This window comes from Heterodontus francisci, chromosome 18 (assembly GCF_036365525.1).
Source record: "Heterodontus francisci isolate sHetFra1 chromosome 18, sHetFra1.hap1, whole genome shotgun sequence".
NCBI classification, from domain to species: domain Eukaryota; kingdom Metazoa; phylum Chordata; class Chondrichthyes; order Heterodontiformes; family Heterodontidae; genus Heterodontus; species Heterodontus francisci.
In genome coordinates, this window is record NC_090388.1 from 62,136,697 (window position 1) to 62,156,288 (window position 19,592).

A 19,592-nucleotide genomic window follows, 5' to 3' on the forward strand; every position below is an offset into this window, starting at 1 on the left:
ACCTGCCGCAATCCAGTCTAGCAGTTATGTCCTTTAGGAATCGGCCAGCTTGGTCAGTAGTGGTGCTACCAAGCCATTCTTGGTGATGCCCATTGACATTTCCCACCCAGAGCACATTCTGCACCCTTGTCACTCTCAGTGCTTCCTCCAAGTAGAGTTCAACATGGAGGAGTACTGATTAATCAGCTGAAGGAGGGCGGTAGGCAGTAATCAGCAGGAGGTTTCCTTGTCCACGTTTGACCTGATGCCATGAGACTTCATGGGGTCCGGAATCGATGTTGACAACTCCCAGGGCAACTCCCTCCTGACTGTATAACACTGTGCCACCACCTCTATGCGGAGTTTGCAAGTTCTCCCTGTGACCGCATGGGTTTCCGCCGGGTGCTCCAGTTTCCTCCCACAGCCAAAGACTTGCAGGTTGATAGGTAAATTGGCCATTGTAAATTGCCCCTAGTATAGGTAGGTGGTAGGAGAATTGAGAGAAGGTGGGGATGTGGTTGGGAATATGGGATTAATGTAGGATTAGTATAAATGGGTGATTGATGGTCAGCACAGACTCAGTGGGCCGAAGGGCCTGTTTCAGTGCTGTATCTATGACTCTGCTGGGTCTGTCCTGCCAATGTAACAGGACACACCTGGGGCTGGGGTTGGCAGTGTCTGGGATATTGTCTGGAAGGTATGATTCCGTGAGTATGACTGTGTCAGGCTGTTGCTTGACAAGACCGTGGGACAGCTCTCCCAACTTTGGCGCAAGCCCTCATACATTAGTAAGGACGACTTTGCAGGGTCAACAGTGCTGGGTTTGCCATTGTCGTTTCTGGTGCCATGGTTGATGCCGAGTGGTGCATCCAGTTTCATTTTTTATTGACTTCGTAACAGTTAGATACAACTGTGTGGCTTGCTTGGCTATTTCAGAGGGCATGTAAGAGTCAACCACATTCATTGTGGGTCTGGAGTCACAGGTAGGCCAGACTAGGTAAGGACAGCAGATTTCCTTCCCTACAGGACATTAGTGAACCAGTTGGGTTTTTACAACAATCAACAATGGTTTCATGGCCATCATTAGACTAACTTTTTAATTCCAGATTTATTAATTGAATTCAAATTCCACTTTGTGCTGTGGTGGGATTCAAACCCATGTCCCAGAGCAATACTCTGGGTCTCTGGGTAACTAGTGAAGTGACAATACCACTATACCACTCCCCTGTGTTAAGGAGGTGAAGCCATCAGAAGTTGGTGAGGAAAATGATGAGCTATGAGCAGTTATCTGGACAAGTTGGAGTTTGGGCGTAGCAGAGCAAACATTGAAGAAGTCAGGTTTTTACTGTGGTGGTGATGAGTGAGGCAATTTCTGGGGTGGGCACTTGTTGGAGTGGAAATAAACAATTTGGGTGATAAACAGCATGGAGGATTTGATACTTAGCTCAGGGGTGAAAAGGATAGAGGATCCAGTGCAAGTTCAATCTGGAGCAAAGCAGTCTTTACACAAGAAATGGAAGTTTTAAATAAGGAATTCAATGAAGAAAATGGGAGCAATCAAATTGGTTCCCAGACAACATAATGAAAACCTCAGTTTTGTGAAAAAATCAGCATAACTGGGTTATGCACCGCTTTAGAAATTCCAATTCTGTGTTTTCATCAAACGTTTATCTGGTTAGCACTTTTCAATTTATTTAGCACAATGCTACATTCAGATGCACTTCAAATACTAACAACTTATTTTCTGGCTAAATAATTAACCATCGAGTAATTTGTGAATGAAGCGATGTGGTTTGATAAAAGTTGTACTGAAACAAAATTAATCAGTAAAAAAAAGCAACAGAAAAGTAGAACTTAATATTCAGAACTTCATTACAATTAGATGTGGAAGAGTTTAACATTTAACAAGTTATAGCTGATAAATGAGGGTGGGGTGCATAGTTGAAACTTGCTAGAAGGCAGAACTGATGGGTGGCTCAATCAATTGCAATTGCCTTCCTAGTGCACATGTACATTAATCTAGTTGGAAAGCTTTTCTACTCAGTCTCAACTTGCAGAATCACTTCTCTTTTCATTCGTGGAACAAGCTTACTTTTAGGAAAGTTCTATTAAAACTTACTGAAAAACACCAGCTGCGGTCTATTTGGTTATCCATACTGAAAATGCTTACTGTCAGAGTAGCAGGAACACCAATTCATTTATAATGTTTCTCCTTTAAGTGATATTTTTAATTCAGTAAACCTGTCATCAAGACCAAATAAAGTAATGAAATTCCTCAATACGACTGCAGCTAACGGCTAACTCCTAGTGGCCAACATAAAAAGGAACCAAAAGACTACTGTAAATACATAAATAGTAAAAGAGCTGTGCTTGTTAAACAGATAGATGTCCAGTCATCAAAATGAGGAAGCAAATGACAGTCTCTGATCCACAACTGTTTTATTGGCAATTCATAGTTCAGTCCAAACATCAGTTCCCACTCTTTTCTTCTGGAGTGACTCTCTGTCCAGAGGCAACTCCCCAACTGGGCAAAAACCCTGCCCTTCAATACAAAACTATAATGAGCATCACCTGCTCTCTATTAACTCTGAAATGAGTCCTGTTTAATCAAAGGGACCAGCATTTTCAATATTGTCAGTGATATGAGAGTGCTTCTATTTTTTGTAAAATATGTTTTTAAGGACTTATAGTTGAATTATGAACATTGATTCATCTGGAAGCTTGAAGAGATGCTGAACTTTGTGCTTTTTTTTAAAATTAAAAAAAGGTCACCAGAAGGCTTCCTGGACTTGGCTTGCAAACAAGCCCTTAGCGAAAGATACCTGTTTGCAGATAAAATATCAGCAGGAAACTTCTTGTTTTGACTTGGAGAAGATGTATACAGAGAAGTGACAGGTCAAAATTTAAAGAGGTCAGGAGACTTAACTTCTGGAATGTTTTTGGTTTCACTTTGAATTGTTAAAAAAGACCATTGGTTTTTGCCTGCCAAGAAAACCCAGCTCATCTCCTTCTCTCTCTTGGAAAGAAACCCTGCATACCCAATGTGTCTTTCCTCCTGTATTTGAAGAAAGCCTGCGTATCAAATGTGTGGGAACTGAAACCTCTGTTGCCGCATTTCTGCTGTAAGGTCTATTTGAGCCCCTATAGCTGCATTTCTTGGAAGGCCTACCCAAACTGATCTTCAACATCGCCTGGAAAGAACTCTTCCAGGAAGATTTTAGGGTCAGCCATCTATACCCAATTGGGACAACAAACCAAAACAAAGACACCTTTCCATGTCTTCTCTTTTTTTCTTCAAGAATGAGCTAGTATTCAGCCTAAGTGGGTTTTTAGTCTTTTTTTTGGTAACGAAGCTCTAAAACCAAAATCCCTTTTATTTTTCCAGTCAACTGATATACATATGCGTGTGTGTGTGAGGGGCTAAGGTAAAAAGGGAACTGTTATACTTCAATGTGTGTTTATGCTTTGCTTCATTAAGACTTGTTAGAGATAAACTGATAACTTTGTTCTTTATTAAAGAAACGTGGTTGGTGTGTTTTATTCTGGAATAAAAATAGTCTATGATTGACCGTATCGGTAAGTGGGAAAAGATTTAAATATATGTCGTGACCCATGGAGAAGTGGAACTAGAATAAATAGTGCACTCCTCCCACCTCGGTCATAACAGTAGTCAAAGAAAGAGTGGAGGTGATTAAGGACCAAAAAGGAGATATTCCTGTGGATGCAGACGGCATGGGTCAGGTAATAAATGAGTACTTTTCTTTGCATCAGTCTTCACTACAGAAGAGGATGCTGTCAATGTCAATGTAGCAGTAAAGGAGGCGGCAGTGGTGATATTAGATAGAATAAAAATAAAGACGGGGTACTTACAAGTTTGCAATCCTCAAAGTCAAAAGGTCACCCAGTCCAGATGAAATACATCCTATGCTACTGAGGGAGGTTAAGTGTGGAAATGACAGAAGTTCTGGATACATTCTTCCAATCCTCCTTGGATATATGAGGGTGGTGCCAGGGGACTGGAGAATTGCAAATGTTACATCCCTGTTCAAAAAATGGGAGGGGGATAAATTCGGCAACTAGAGTGAAATCAGCCAAATGTCGATGATAGGGAATCTTTTAGAGACAAAATTTAATTTAATTGGCATTTGGAAAAGCATGGGCCAATAAATAAATAAAAATCAGTATGTATTTGTTAAAGGCAAATCATGTTTGATTAACTTGATTGAGTTCTTTGATGAAGTAATGGAGAGGGTTGCTGAGGGTAGTGCAATTGATGTTGTGTACATGGACTTAGACAAGGTGTTTGACAAAGTACCAAATAGACTTGTTAGCAGAATTAAAGCCCGTAGGATAAAAGGGATAGTGGCAGGACAACTACAAAATTGTCTAAGAGGCAGAAAGCAAATAGTAAACAACAGTTTTTCATGAGGACCACTATTCCCATTGATATATATTAATGACTTGGACGTGAGGATATAAGGCATAATTTCAAAGTTTGAAGATGACATAAAACCCGGAAAAGTAGTAAACAAGGAGGACGACAGTAACAGATTTCAGGAGATTATAGATGGGCACGTGACATGAAATTTAATGCAGAGAAAAGTGAGGTGACACATTTTGATAGGAAGAATAAGAGACATCATGAACTAAGCGGTACAATTTTAAAGGGGGTACATGACCAGAGAGACCTGGGCATCTACATACACAAATTTTTGAAAGTGGCAAGACAAGCTGTGAAGGCTGTTTAGGGGGCATTGTCTAAAATTAGAGCCAGACCTTTCAGGAGTGAAACTGGGAAACACTACTTCACGCAAAGGGTGGTAGATGTTTGGAACACTCTTCCGCAAAGAGTAATTAATGCTTAATCAATTGCTACTTTTAAAACAGATTGATAGATTTTTAAAAGCAAAAGGTATTAAGGGATATGAGGCAAAGATAGATATCTGGAGATAGCTCACAAATCAGCCATGATTTCACTGAATGGCGGAACAGGTTCAAGAGGCTAAATGACTTACTCCGGTTTTTATGTTCCTCACAAGGCATATGTGATCCTTGGCTTTATTAATAGAGGAATAGAGTACAAAAGCAAGCAGGTTATGCTAAACCTTTATGTTTATGGCTGAACTGCAGTTTTATATTCAGTTTTGGGCACCACACATTAGGAAGGATGTCAAAGCCTTGGAGAGGCTGCAGAACAGATCTACTGGAATGCTATTAGGGATAAGGGACTTCAGTTATATGGAAAAGCTGGAATTGTTCTTTTTAGTACAGAGAAGGTTAAGAGAAGTTTTGATAGAGATGTTCAAAAACATGAATAGTTTTAATAGAGTAAATAAGGAGAAACCGTTTCCAATGGCAAGAGTCAGTAAACAAAGGACACTGATTTAAGATGATCGTAAAAAAAAAAAAATCTGTGTGCGCCTTTGGCTCTTTTGCCATACTGCGTTGCTGTGATCTGGAATGGCTCGAAAGGGTGGTAGAAGCTGATTTAACAGTAACATTCAAAAGTGAATTCGATAAATATGAACAGAAAAAATTATAAAGCTCTGGGAAAGAAGCCGGGGAATGGGATTGATTGGCTAGTTCTACCAAAGAGCTGGAACAGACATGATGGGAAAATAGCTTCCTACTGTGTTGTATCATTCTATGGTTCTTGAAGAAAGCATATTGTGTTTCAGTGCTGTATCTCTAATCTAATCTAAATGTGGTACAATATTTAAGCTGATGCAAAGCAAATGAGAAGTGCGGTTGTGCATGGAATTTACAAGAGGGGGATCAGCAGAAGAGAGGGGTTAATGCCTCATACTGAAATTCAGGGGTCACAAATACTTTCAGTAGAACCTCAACTTATCCCTTGGGGGAAATAAAAAAGTATATTTTGGAAGAAAAGATGGCTTGTATTTTTATTACACCTTATTGCATCTCTCAGAAATATCTCAAGTGCTTCACATAAAATGAAATACTATACAGCACACTCACCACTGTTCTGTAGATACTTGTGCATCCAAATGCTCTCAGTTCAAATAAAGATGACAACTGTTTGCATAACTGAATTATAATCATGATACTTTTTTTCTGAGTTTAAAGAGGGGACTTTGTTAATTAAATCTACTTTACTGACTAATCCAGGAGTTGGTATTCTACGCAGTAGATTGAAAATATGAACAAAATACTCCATGAAATTTTTCTGAAGAATTTTTCAACAATGCATTTCCCACTTTACTCCTAATATCTCAGCACCTCTTGATAGTGCTTACGTGGTGAATGGTCAGTATTTCTGGATTTAATGGTACTGAAAATATATTTCCATGCTCATATTATAATTTTATGCTCAAACAGCACACCAATTAGGAGACATCCATCGTCAACTAAAATTCTGAAGAGTTTTCATTTAAAAAAAAATACATTGAAAAAATAAGTGGTGTAGTTTCATAGAGTAATTAACAATATGCAGTACTGTGAGGCTTTGTCCTGAAGTATTTAAAACTGCCCCCAGTAGTCACTATGTGAATGTCAAATTGGGATAGTTATGTAGTAAAAGCCACATAATCTCTCCATGTTAACAACACTTTCTACTTGTTTTGACTTATCTTCCAACTATTCCAATCTTCAAAATCTTCATTGTTTTCCTACTATTCTCCATCCTCTGCTGAAATATCCTCCCTTTCTTCTCACTTGTCTTTGTACTGAGCAATTCCTCATCCTTGACTATTTTAATCTCCACCTGATTTATCTCTTTCCATCTCTCCAGATTTTAGTCCCCCTTCAGTAAACTTTACTCTTCACATTAGTTCAGGCACCTTAAATAAAAAGACAAATGCCGGAAGTGCAGAAGTTCTGGTGGAAGATCATAAACTGAAATATTAACTTGTTCTCTCTCCACAGATGCTGCCGGACCTGCTGAGTATTTCCAGCATTTTTCTTTTTATTTCAGATTTCCAGTATCTGCAGTGTTTTGCTTTTGTAGTTCTGGCACCTTCTTTACCTATCACACCTCAAAGATTTCAATTGCCAGGTCTTTTCTGGTTACTTTGTTCAAACAATTCGCCCGTCCCCAGCCCCACCATGTGTTCTACCTGTCCTTTGGGAAAAAAGATCAGTTTTACGAGTGCCCTCTCAACTCCTCCTCTTCTGGCATGCCATCTGCATTAACAGTGACAGCTTCTTTGATCTGCTCGTCACTATCTTCCTCCACTTTCAATGCCACCATTCCACAGATCCTAGAAAGTCTCATAAATCCAGCACTCTCTTCACAGACTTAAATCTGTGACCCACTGACGGGATGTCTAGCTGTTCATTGCCAAATCTGGATTCACCACCAAGCAATGCTGCCACTTCATCCCAAGTACTCCAGATCGTCATTGAGATTAACCACAGAATTCTCTTCTCCACCATGAACTATCTCTTCAAAGTGCTCATATGATCACCACAAGAGTGGTGCAGAACTCCAACCTATTCTTCATTTACAAACTACGCAATGATAATGGATCCCAACTGAACAGTGGAGGGGTAGATATATGACCACCATCATAGACTCAAAAGATATAAAACATTTTGTTTATATGACAATATCATCAATCAACACATATCAATGAATGTCCTTAGACACAACTCACCAATTTTCAAGTAGCCTACTAAAAAAATCACATGGTCACACAATCCATTACATTTTTAAGTCTGTATAAAATAGAGGGACGAATCTTACATTTATAAAGGGCCTTCCACATCCTCAGGACATCCCAAAGCATTTTGTAACTAATTAATTAATTTTAAAGTGTTTTATAACAAGATGCAGCAAATAACTTGCACACTTAAAGGTCCCACGAAAGGTAAATTAGAAAACTCACCACTCTATTTTAGATGCCATTGGTTGATAAATATTAGAAAAGGTATCTGGAGAACTCCCTGTTCTCCTTCAAATAATATCAAAGGATCTTTTATGTTCAACCAAGAAGATGCCAGGGTCTTGGTTTAATGTTTCATCCAAAAGATGTCACCAACAGTGCAGTACTCTCAGTATTGCACTGAATTTGGCATTGAAAACATGGAGTGGGACGTGAGCTCACAATGTTCTGAATCAGAGGCAAGAGTGACATTTAGTTATACCTAAACATTTTGGGTCTCGAATAAGTATCAATTTCAAATGCAACTGAAAACCTCCCATATCAAACAGAGGGTGCTTGTTAGAATTCTGGATTTCCCCCCAACTTTTTTGTTTTAGGCACAAGAGATTATTTCCACAAGGAAACTAAAGCTTGTGAAATTAAATCTGTGTCGTTATACATGGCTAGTAGAATAACATGACATAGGACTCAAAATTACCCCTAGACAGCCAAAAGACTTGCAGGTTGATAGGTAAATTGGCCATTATAAATTGTCCCTAGTATAGGTAGGTGGTAGGGACAGGTGAGGATGTGGTAGGAATATGGGATTAGTGTAGGATTAGTATAAATAGGTGGTTAATGGTCGGCACAGACACGGCGGGCCGAAGGGCCTGTTTCAGTGCTGTATCTCTAAATATGGTAGAATGCACTGGAGAGTAAAAGTAGTATGTGCCAAATCATTACATTGAGGCAAACACTAACTGTATAAATTATTTGTAAGCAAAATACTACTGTACTTAGGAAGCAACACAAGAAACCTGAAATACAATACTTAAAACAAAGATATAAACCATCACAAAGGGTTAACATACCCTCTTTAGCATGGACACCTCACAATATCTGCTAATGAGTGAATTTTTCAAAAACTTTCTGACAATGGTATGAGTGAATGACATTAGGTCAAATTCATAAATGAAATGAAGAGTGAGTAGTTGGGCAATGATTTTTTTTAATGCCAGAAAGAGAGATAATTAATTCATTTCTTCCCTCAATGTTTGGGTTTGTATACATTCCACTTCAAAAAGAAGTTCAGCCACCAAGCAATCTTTGACCTATTTCATTTCGGAATACAGGCAGTGGCACTTAGCAAAGAAACTAATCAAATCTCATCGAATGCATGGATTGTTGCTGATCACTTATATAACGCAGCCACCCCCAACGAGAGCCAAAGGAAACCTTTAACAACATATTTAGCCGTAGCCAATGTTAATTATTTTAGTCATATAAAAATATAATACTGAAAACCACCACCCACTTACAACTCCTTCACAAAAAATAGCGCCGCAGAAGAAATTCAGTCACATAGCTTATGAAGTTATAAAAAATTAGAATATTTCAAAATTGATCAGGAAGCAATAATTTAGTCTGAGTACACCTGACATTCTTAAATTGCTCAGCCATTGGTTTGGCAATTAATGACTTCATCTGAACCTCTTGACTATTGCAACTTGAGTGTGTATTTTCTCTACTATATATGGTACTGCAGAAAGGAACATACAACACAAAGAAAGATCATGGTATATCACAGCACATAACAATGAGAGGCTTTGATATGGTTCCTCTATTAATGCAGAAGTTGTGACAGTACAATAATATACTAGAGGTCAAGACATTGTATCAGATGCTTTAAAACTCCTTACTCATGTAAAAGGTGAGTTTTCTCTGGTGAACTGCATTTCGGCCTTATACACATATACAATGGTGTAAAATACAAATGATGTAAAATATGGGCTTATGAGGGCATTGTAAGTGTTAAATGACCCTAAGGTTTGCTCTAAAAATGCTGTTCTCCAAAAATACACTGCCTTGGACTGTCTGCTGACTTCTAGCAGGGTTCAGTACCACAATTGGCCTTGTTATTGCAAGAACTAACTTTTGCTGAAAGAGGAAAGAGAGACTTAGACCTGTCTACAGCCTTAACTCAATCTTTGTGGAAATGTGCCAACTGTTCAAAGTTAAAACATAACCAAATATAATTCCCTTTTACTACTTTTCAGCATTAAGCTTTGCTAGATTTCAGCTTTATATTAAGGTTGTTAGTCTATAAGTTTATTATTTCAGAGTTAGGGAAAAGTATCTTTAAAATCTAGGTTTTATTTACAGTTAGAACTCTTGCTGTCCTCAAGGTCCTGGACTGAATCAACCATGGAAACAAGAAACAAACAGAAAAAAAAAACTTCAGCTAAAACTAAAAAGCAGATAGGGGAGGCACAACGCCTGTGCCTGAACACAGAACCTGTTATGCCTGTGACTGAATGGTTTCTTCTGCAGATCTGGTTTTTGGGATATATCCTCGAAGGTTTGGGTCATTCTCAGTGTGCAAATAAGGTGTAGATGACTTTGTGAGGCGAAGAAATAGGGAATGGGCCACACCTTCTACCCAAAAGACAATATTGGATAAAATAATTCAAATGTATACTTTGTAAATTGCTGCTTGATATTGAGTCTCACTAATGTTAAATAAAATCACAACTTACCAATATGGAGTCAGCTTCACAGTCTAAAGGGACTTTAAATTTATTATAATGGAATGTTTATTATGCCTCAGAATTAATAATCTACCCTTTAACACAAGAGACGTAGACTGGGTGCAGTTCAGACCACTCACTAGATACCTCTAATCTGCTCAATAATTGGAAAAACATCAGAGTGTACAGCTTTCAACTGCAAATCTACAAAGTCACGTTTAACACAAGAAATAAGCAAAGCCATTAAATAAAGAAATAACTTTCCTTGGCACATTCAACTGGCTTCTGAATTTAATGCAACATTTCAGAGTATTTGAGAATATTTCAGATGAAACAAAACATAGGCTCTAGGCATTATGGAGTCTCTTCTTTGTATCAATCTTCACAGTAGAAACACAAAAAGCATACCAAAAGTAGTGGGGAACCCCAAGGGGCTGAGATTGAGGAACGTAAATTAATTAATTGTAAGGTATAAGTACTAGAGAAACTAATGGGGCTAAAAGCTGACAAATCCCCTGGACATGATAGCTTACATCCTAGGGGTCTGAATGAGGTGACTGCAGAGACTGTGGATGTATTGGTTATGATCTTTCAAAATTCCCTACATTAACTTCTATTCAAGAAAGGAGGGAAGAGAGAAAACAGGGAACTAGCCTTACATCAGTCATGGGAAAATGCTCAAATTCATTATTAAGGCAGTGTTAACAGAGCACTTACAAAATTGTAATACAATTATGCAAGGTTAACATGGTTTTATGAAAGGAAAATCCTGTTTGACAAATGGAGTTTTTGAGGATGTAACCAGCAGGGTAGATAAAGCGGAAGCAATGGACGTGGTGTACTTGGATTTCCAAAAGGCGTGCGATAAGGCATTGCATAAAAAGTAACAAGATAAGGGCTCAAGGGGTTGGAGGTAATATATTAGCATGGATAGAGGATTGGGTAACTAACAGGGAACAGAGTTCGGATAAATGGGTCATTTACAGGTTGGCAACAAAGCTACCTGGCTGGAGAGATTGTTTGTGCACGGGAAGGGTGGGATGTGCTAAAAATGAAGATTCGAATGAAAACATCTTAGAAAAGCTGGCAGGTGAACCAAAAGAATGCATCAACATTCATTCTATAGACAATGATAACAGTCTATACCCTCCAGAGTTTCTACACCAGTCTAACTCCAATGGGCATGCCACCACACAAATTTAGACTCAAGGGAGAAGTAGTTATAACGCCGCTACAAAACTTAGATCCTAATAAGGACTTAATCATAGAACAAGATTGGCAGTTAGGAAGCTGTCTTCTTTGATGATAGATGCCGAAATTATAACAAGCTGATTACATGGAATGAGAATGTTTATTCCTCGAATAATATTGAGCCCATCAGATGTAAAGCTACCTTTTCAACTCAAGAGAAAATAGTTACCAGTTAGACTTCCATATTCTATGACTAGAAACAAGTAACTAGGCCAGACTCATGACAAAATATGTATTTATATTCCTAGGTCTGTTTTTACACATGGAGAGCTTTATATTAAAGGCCTGCTCTGGTCTGCAAAAAAAAAACCGACCCAAGCCCAACCCGGCCAGAGTCCTTCCATTTTTTCCCGGGCCCGACCATCAGTTAACTTACCTTCCGTTTTACAATTTGTTGCTGATCTGCACAAGCTTAAAATAACTGTCACAAAACCACCTTTCTAGTCCAAAAATTAAATTATTACAGCCACTTACCTATGATAGAGCGTGTCTGACCTGGCCCGGCCCGTGCCCAAATGCCGGACCCGCAAGTGCGACCCGATCCAAACCCGACATGTCGTCAGGTCCCGTTGGGTTCAGGTCGGGTAGCCGGCCTTTACTTTATGTAGCTTTTCCCAGAGTGAGAAGTTTTGATACAGTTAAAGTTTTTGATGAAATAACTATAAATCCTGTATTTAACAAAGTAATTCTGCAATAAAGATACTAGTTTGACCACAAATGTTTTGCAGGTCTCTGCTAGTATATATTAATGACTTAGCTGAAGGAACAGAGAGTAATGTATTCAAGTTTGCTGACAGTACAAAGTAGGTAGAATAGTAAGCTGTGAGGAAAACCCAAAGAGGTTGCAAATGGACAGAGGTTAAGTGAGAGGGCAAAAAAGTGGCAGACTGTGTATAGTGTGGGAAGGTATGAGGTTATTCACTTTGGTAGGATGAATAGAAAATCAGACTATTTTTTAAATGGTAAGAAACTTTTAAATATTAATGTTCAGAGAGATTTGGGTATCCTTGTAGAAGCAACACAAAGTTAGCATGAAGGTACAGCAGGCAATTAGAAAGGCAAATTGCATTTTGGGCTTTATTGCAAGGGGGTTGGAATATAAGAGTAAGGACGTCTTGGTACAATTGGATAGGGCTTTGGTGAGATCTCACCTGGAGTGCTGTGCACAGTTCTGGAAGGATGTACTTGCCTTGGAGGCAATGCAACAAAGGTTCACTAAATTGATTCCTGGGATGAGAATGTCGTCCTATGATGAGGGGTTGAGTAGAAATGGCCTATACACTCTGGAGTTTAGAAGAATGAGAGGTGATCTCATTAAAACATATAAGATTTGGCAGGGGGCGTGACAGTGCAGATGCTGAGAGGTTGTTAGAGCGTAGAAATAGTGGAAATAATTGCAGGAAAAGGGGTTGATCATTTAAGACGGAGATGAGAGGGAATTTCTTCACTCAGAGAGTTGGGAATCTTTGGAATTCTCTGTCCCAAAGGGCTGTGGATGCTCAGTCATTGAGTATATTCAGGGTTGAGAGACACTAGATTTTTGGACTCTAGGAGAATCAAGTGATATGGGGTTGGTTAGGAAAGTGGAGTTGAGGTCAAAGATCAGCTATGATCATATTGACAGTCAGGCTTGTAGGACTGTATGGCCTACCCCTGCTCTTATTTCTTATGTTACATTCTTGCCACAGTGACTTGGACTTGCGGTTTCCAGCTGAATTGGAGGCACTAAGACTGCCATAGTTACCCCTGGTCCAGGCAGCTTATACAAATTTCAGAAAAAAAGTGAATTCTTTATTTGGAAGAATTCCCAGATCCTTTCTTAAAAGGCCAGTAAATATGAATCATACCTTCCAGCAGTCAGAACATGAAATGCCAGCTTTTGACAATATGGATAGATCCTGAATCATCTAATACTTAACAGGCATTAAAACAACTTGATCCTGTCTACTGTCAAAAGTGGCAATCTTGCATATTAATATTTCACAAACTAAAGATAGGTCTCATACCTATAAAATGACCATGCCACTTCCTTCAAAGGATTTATAACTTGATAAGCTATTACTAGCTTTTAAAATTACAAAGGAATCCCTAACTGAAATAGTTGGCCGTTTAGATTTACCAAGGTGACTCAGTTAAAACATCCTCTTAACAAAAAGTTCAACTTTTATCATCTACAACAGCTGAGATCCCAGTTGTCATCGAGGCTTCTCTTCAAGAGATTAACATCCCAGAAAAACAATTGTCTGAATAAATTTCAAAATACAAAGAGAAAACGTAAGTTTTATTAAGCTAACGTTAAAACAGCATTACTTTCGGGGCTTAAAAGCGCTTAAAAACCCTATGGGAACAAACTGGACGCTCTCTAAATGTAATCAATTAAAAATAAAATTAAGAGTACTTCAAAACGGGGAAAGGGGATCAATTTGGCTTTAAAAAACAGTTGAAAGCTAAAACAGCAGAGGCGCAACTTTGAAAAAGATTCTAATCAAGCAATGCAAGAGATGTATAGAACTGAAGATATTTTAACTTTTTTTTTCATTTAAGAGGGGAAAGCGAATTCCTCTGCCTCGCTCGCTCTGATCCTGTGGCTGCCTGATTTGTATGGGAGAAGCTCTGCCCCATGTCCCTCTACACACCCTGGCAGCGGCTCCTCACCTTCTTTGGCCTTTTTCTTCCTCACCAACGTCCCTCCCAGCTTTCCCAGAAAGGATTCGTCCTTCTTCATCCTGCTGGGTTGTTGGATGTTCTGGGACCTGGCCGGTGTGGTAGCCATACCGCTTGCTGCTACTTACTCCCGCAGCTCACAATGTTACTGCCCCTCCTCCCTCTCGATCCCGTCTCCAGGAGCCGCAGCGGCAGGATGTGGCTAACCGCCGCCAGCCCGCACCCCTCGCCTGGCCACATTCCCACAGCAGCGCCACCTCCCCGCACTGACAGCCACCTGCGACTCATCGCCGCTGAGACTTGGCGTTAAATTCCACCCTTGTGTACTCAAGGCCCTTTTCCATTCCCAAACATGGGGCAGAGCTTCTCTCATACAAATGAGGCAGCCTCAGGGCCAGAGCGAGGGAGGTAGAGGAATTCTTTACTAGGAGGTATCAGTCCTTCACCAATCATAAAGCATACCTACGCATAAGGTCTTTCCTCCCATCTTAATTCATCCACCCAGAACTAGCCTATGCTCCCCACATTACCACATCTAATTGTTTCCCAAATGGTTTTTGTCTCCAGTGCTCTGAATGGAACTGCACTGCAGGTAGGGCAGTCAACGCGCCAAGAATTAAAGATTAATCTAAGTTAACCTTCTGCATACCATTTACTATTTTATATGCCTCAATAACTAAATTTATATAGCACCTGTAACGTAGTCAAAATGTCCTAAGCCGCTTCACAATAGTGTTATCAAACAAAATTTGGCACAAGCTGCACGTGGAGATATTAGAACAGATGACCAAAAGCTTGATCAAAGAGGTAGGTTTTTAGGACTCAAGAATTTCAGAGCTCAGGGCCTTGGCAATAGAAAGCACAGCTGTCAATGGGGGAGCGACTAAAATCAGGAATGAACAAGAGGCCAGAATTGGAGAAGCACAAGATCTGAAGGTTGTTAGAATCGAAAAGGTTACAGTGATAAGGAAGGATGAGGCCATGGAGAGATTTGGAAACGAGGATGAAAATTTTAAAATTTTGGCATTGCTTAACCAGAAGGTTCAAAAATTGATTCCTGGAATGAGAATGTCATCCTAAGGTGAGGGGTTGAGTAGAAATGGCCGATACACTCTGGAGGTTAGAAGAATGAGAGGTGATCTCATTAAAACATATAAGATTCTGCAGGGGGCATGACAGTGTAGATGCTGAGAGGTTGTTTCCTCTCGCTGTAGGTCAGCAAGAACAGGGGTGTTGAGTGAACAGGACTCTGCCCGAGTTAGTAAGTGGGCAGCAGAGTTTTGGATGGCCTCCAGTTTACGGAAAATGGAAGATGAGAGGCCAGCCAGAGGTGCTTCAGCAGCAGATGAACTGAGGTAGGAGCAGAATTGGGCAATGATACAGAGGTGGAATTAGGCAGACTTAGCAATAACACAGATATGTGGTTGGAAGCTCATCTTGGGTCAAATACATCAATGTTGGAAAGAGTCTGGGTCAGTCTTACAGTTGCCAGGGAGAGGGATGGAGTCGGTGGCTAGGAAACAGGATTTGTGGTGAGACCAAAGACTATGACTTTGGTCTTCCCAATACTTAGTTGAAGGAAATTACTGCTCCTCCATTACTGGATGTCAGGTAAGCAGTCTGATAATCTAGAGTCAGCGGAGGGTTTGAGAGATGATATGGTAGAGCTGAGTGTTGACAGCATACATGTAGAAACTGTTGCTGTGTTTTGGGGTGATGTCGCCGAAGGGCAAGCATATTAGAGGTGAAATAGGAGGGGCCATGGATAGATCTTCGGGGGACACCAGAGATAATGATGAGGGAATAGGAAGAGAAGCATTGCAGGTGATTCTCTGGCTATGATTAGATAGATAAGAATGGAAGCAGGCAATTAGGGATAGGCAATAAATGCTGACACTGCCAGCGATGCCCACATCCCATGAATGAATAACAAGGTTGCAGATAGGTTAAGAAGGACAAGGAGGGAGAGTTCACCACTGTCTGCCACATGGGATGTCATTTGTGGCTTTGGTAAGAGCAGTTTTGGTAATGTGGCAGTGGCGGAAACCCGATGGGAGGGATTCAAACGTAGAGTTCTGGAAAAGTTAGGCACAGATTTAGGAGGTGACAGCAGGTTCATAAACTTTGGAAATGAAATGAGGTTGGATATGAGGCTGTAGTTGCAAAAACAGAGGAATCAGGAGTAATATTCCCTCTAAGATGCACGCGTGCACGACTGCGCAACAATCTGTAATGTACCTTGCAATGAAATAAGGAGACCGCTCACATCATCAGTTGGTGGGGAGAAATTTCCAGCATGATCTCAATCATGACTTTTAAAATGTAAACAGCCCATGGACAAAAAAGAAATCCTCAGAGGAGTTTGTAGCCACCTAGTAAAACAAAATTTAGAAGGAAGATTGGTCAGGAATTTTTTTTTTTGGAGGGGGGTGATGACGGCAGACTTGAAGGAGGGGGGCAGAACCTGAGGGGAAAGACCATTAACATTATCAGCTAACATGGGAGGTCAGGATGGGAAGTCAGGTGGTCAGCAGTGTAGTGGGAATAGGGCCGAGGGAGCAGGAGGTGGGGTCTCATGGACAGGATGTGCTCAGAGAGGGCATAAGAGGGAAGATAGGAGACAAACTAGAGAAAGATGAAAGATCAGGGCTAGGGCAGGGGGAATCCTTAGAGGAAGAGGAGTGGACTAGGGGGAAGGGAGGGAAACAGCAAAGGCATCTTAACGGATGGTCTCATATTAGTGAGAAAGAAGCCCATGAGCTCCTCGAACTTACTGACGAATAGTGTGAGGGAGGCAAGGGAGAGGCTTTTAAGAAGACAGTTTACAGACGAGAAAAGAAGTTGCAGGTTATCTTTGCTTTCCAAGATGATCCTGGAATATTGAGCAATTTTGGCAGAGGGGAGCAGAAGCCAATAATGGTGTGTGTGTGTGTTTTTTTTAGGAACATTGCAAATAGGAGCAGGAATAGGCCACTTGGCCTGTCAAGCCTACTCCGCCATTCAAACAGATCATAGCTAATCATCTAAAATAAAAGCAAAATACTGCAGATGCTGGAAATCTGAAATAAAAACAAGAAATGCTGGAAATACTCAGCAGGTCTGGCAGCATCTGTGGAGAGAGAAGCAGAGTTAACGTTTCAGTTCAGTGACCCTTCATCAGAACTGGCAGAGGCTAGAAATGTAATAGGTTTTAAGCAAGTAAAGTGGGGGTGGGGCAAGAGATAACAAAAGAGAAGGCGTTGATAGGACAAGGTCACAGAGAATAACTGACCAGAAGGTCATGGAGCAAAGGCAAACAGTATGTTAATGGTGTGGTGAAAGATAAAGCGTTAGTACAGAGAGGGTGTTAATTCACAGAAAAGTGAACAGCCTGGCCCCAAGCACAGACATGAAAAAAACAGTGGGTAGGCACAGTAGAAGGGAACTGAACAAACTAAAATAAAATAAACACATAAAAAACAAAAAAATAACTAAAAAAAAACTAAAATTAAAAATAAAAAGTGGGGCCCATCATGCTCTGAAATTATTAAACTCAATGTTCAGTGCGGCAGGCTGTAACGTGCCTAATCGGTAAATGTGATGCTGTTCCTCGAGCTTGCGTTGATGTTCACTGCAGCAATCCCAGGACAGAGATGTGAGCATGAGAGCAGGGGGGTGTGTTGAAATGGCCAGCAACCGGAAGCTCGGGGTCATGCTTTCGGCCTGAGCGGAGGTGTTCCGCAAAGTGGCCACCCAGTCTGCGTTTGGTCTCTCCAATGTAGAGGAGACCACATTGTGAGCAGCGAATACAGTATACTACATTGAAAGAAGTACATGTAAATTGCTGCTTCATCTGAAAGGAGTGTTTGGGGCCTTGGATAGTGAGGAGAGAGGAGGTAAATGGGCAGGTATTACACATCCTGCGATTGCATGGGAAGGTGCCGTGGGAAGGGGACGAGGTGGTGGGGGTAATGGAGGAGTGGACCAGGGTGTCGCGGAGGGAATGATCCCTTCAGAATGCTGACAGGGGAAGGGAGGGGAAGATGCGTTTGGTAGTGGCATCATGCTGGAGGTAGCGGAACTGGCGGAGAATGATCCTTTGCATGTGGAGGCTGGTGGGGTGGAATGTGAGGACAAGGGGAACCCTATCGCGGTTGGGAGAGAGGGGAAGGGGTGAGGGTAGAGGTGCGGGAAATGGTCCGGACACAGTTGAGGACCCTGTCAACCACAGTGGGGGGGAATCCTCGGTTGACGAAAAAGGAAGCCATATCAGAAGTGCTGTCTACCTCTACAACATTTTCGCCACTACCCCCATATCTCGTGATGTCATTAGTATTACAGAAATCTATTGATTTCAGTCTTGAACATGCTCAATAATTGAGCTTCCACAGCACTTTGGGGTAGAGAATTCCACAGTTTCACCACCTTCTGAGTAAAGAAATTCCTCTTCATCTCAGTCCCCTGGTTCTAGACTTACCAGCCAGAGGACACATCCTATCCACATCGACCCTGACATGCCCTGTAAGAATTTTGTAAGTTTCAATGAGAGCACCTCTCATCCTTCAAAACTCTAGAGAATACAGGCCCAGTTTCTGCAATCTCTCCTCATAAGACAATTTTATTCATTCATGGGATGTGGGCATAACTGGCTAGGTCAGAATTTATTGACCATACCTAACTGCCCCTGAGATGGTGGCGATGAGCTACCTTTTTGAACCCCCGCAGTCCTTGGGGTGTATGTACACCCACAGGGCTGTTAGGTAGTTCCAGCAATTTAATCTAGTGACAGTGAAGGAATGGCGATATATTTCCAAGTAAAGGCCTCTCAGGTCTGCAAAAAAACCCCCGACCCGAGCCCGACAGAACCACTTCCGACCCGAGCCCGACCCGGCCAGAGTCCTTCCATTTTTTCCAGCGCCCGACCCGACCATCAGTTAACGTACCTTCCGTTTTTCACTTTCTTGCTGATCTGCACAAGCTTAAAATAATTGTAACAAAACCACTTTTCTAGTCCAAAAATTAAATTAACAGTGGAGCCACTTACCTGTAATAGACCGTGTCCGACCCGGCCCAACCCGAGCCTGAATGCTTGACCCGGAAGTGCAACCTGACACGTCGTCGGGTCCCGTCGGGTTTGGGTAGGGTAGCAGGCCTTTATTTCCAAGTCAGGATTGTGTGTGGCTTGGAGGGGAACTTGCAGGTAGTCATGTTCCCATGCATCAGTTGGCCTTGTCCTTCTAGGTGGTAGAGGTCATGGGTTTGGAAAGTGCTGTCGAAGAAGCGTTGGTGAGTTGCTGCAGTGCATCTTGTAGATGGTGCACACTGCTGCCACTGTGCGTCGGTGGTGAAGGGAGTGAACGTTGAAGGT

General features: G+C 41.0%; 1 protein-coding gene across 1 annotated transcript in view; it reads right to left on the bottom strand.

The window, feature by feature from the left end:
- parvb (parvin, beta) overlaps positions 1-14,458 on the bottom strand; it is a 97,338-nt gene extending 82,880 nt beyond the window's left edge. The window contains exon 1 of the mRNA XM_068050861.1: positions 14,237-14,458. Coding sequence (XP_067906962.1) covers positions 14,237-14,354 — 118 coding nt within the window. The 5' untranslated portion in view covers positions 14,355-14,458. The remainder of the gene's footprint in view (positions 1-14,236) is intronic.
- Between the last annotated feature and the right edge of the window lie 5,134 nt (positions 14,459-19,592).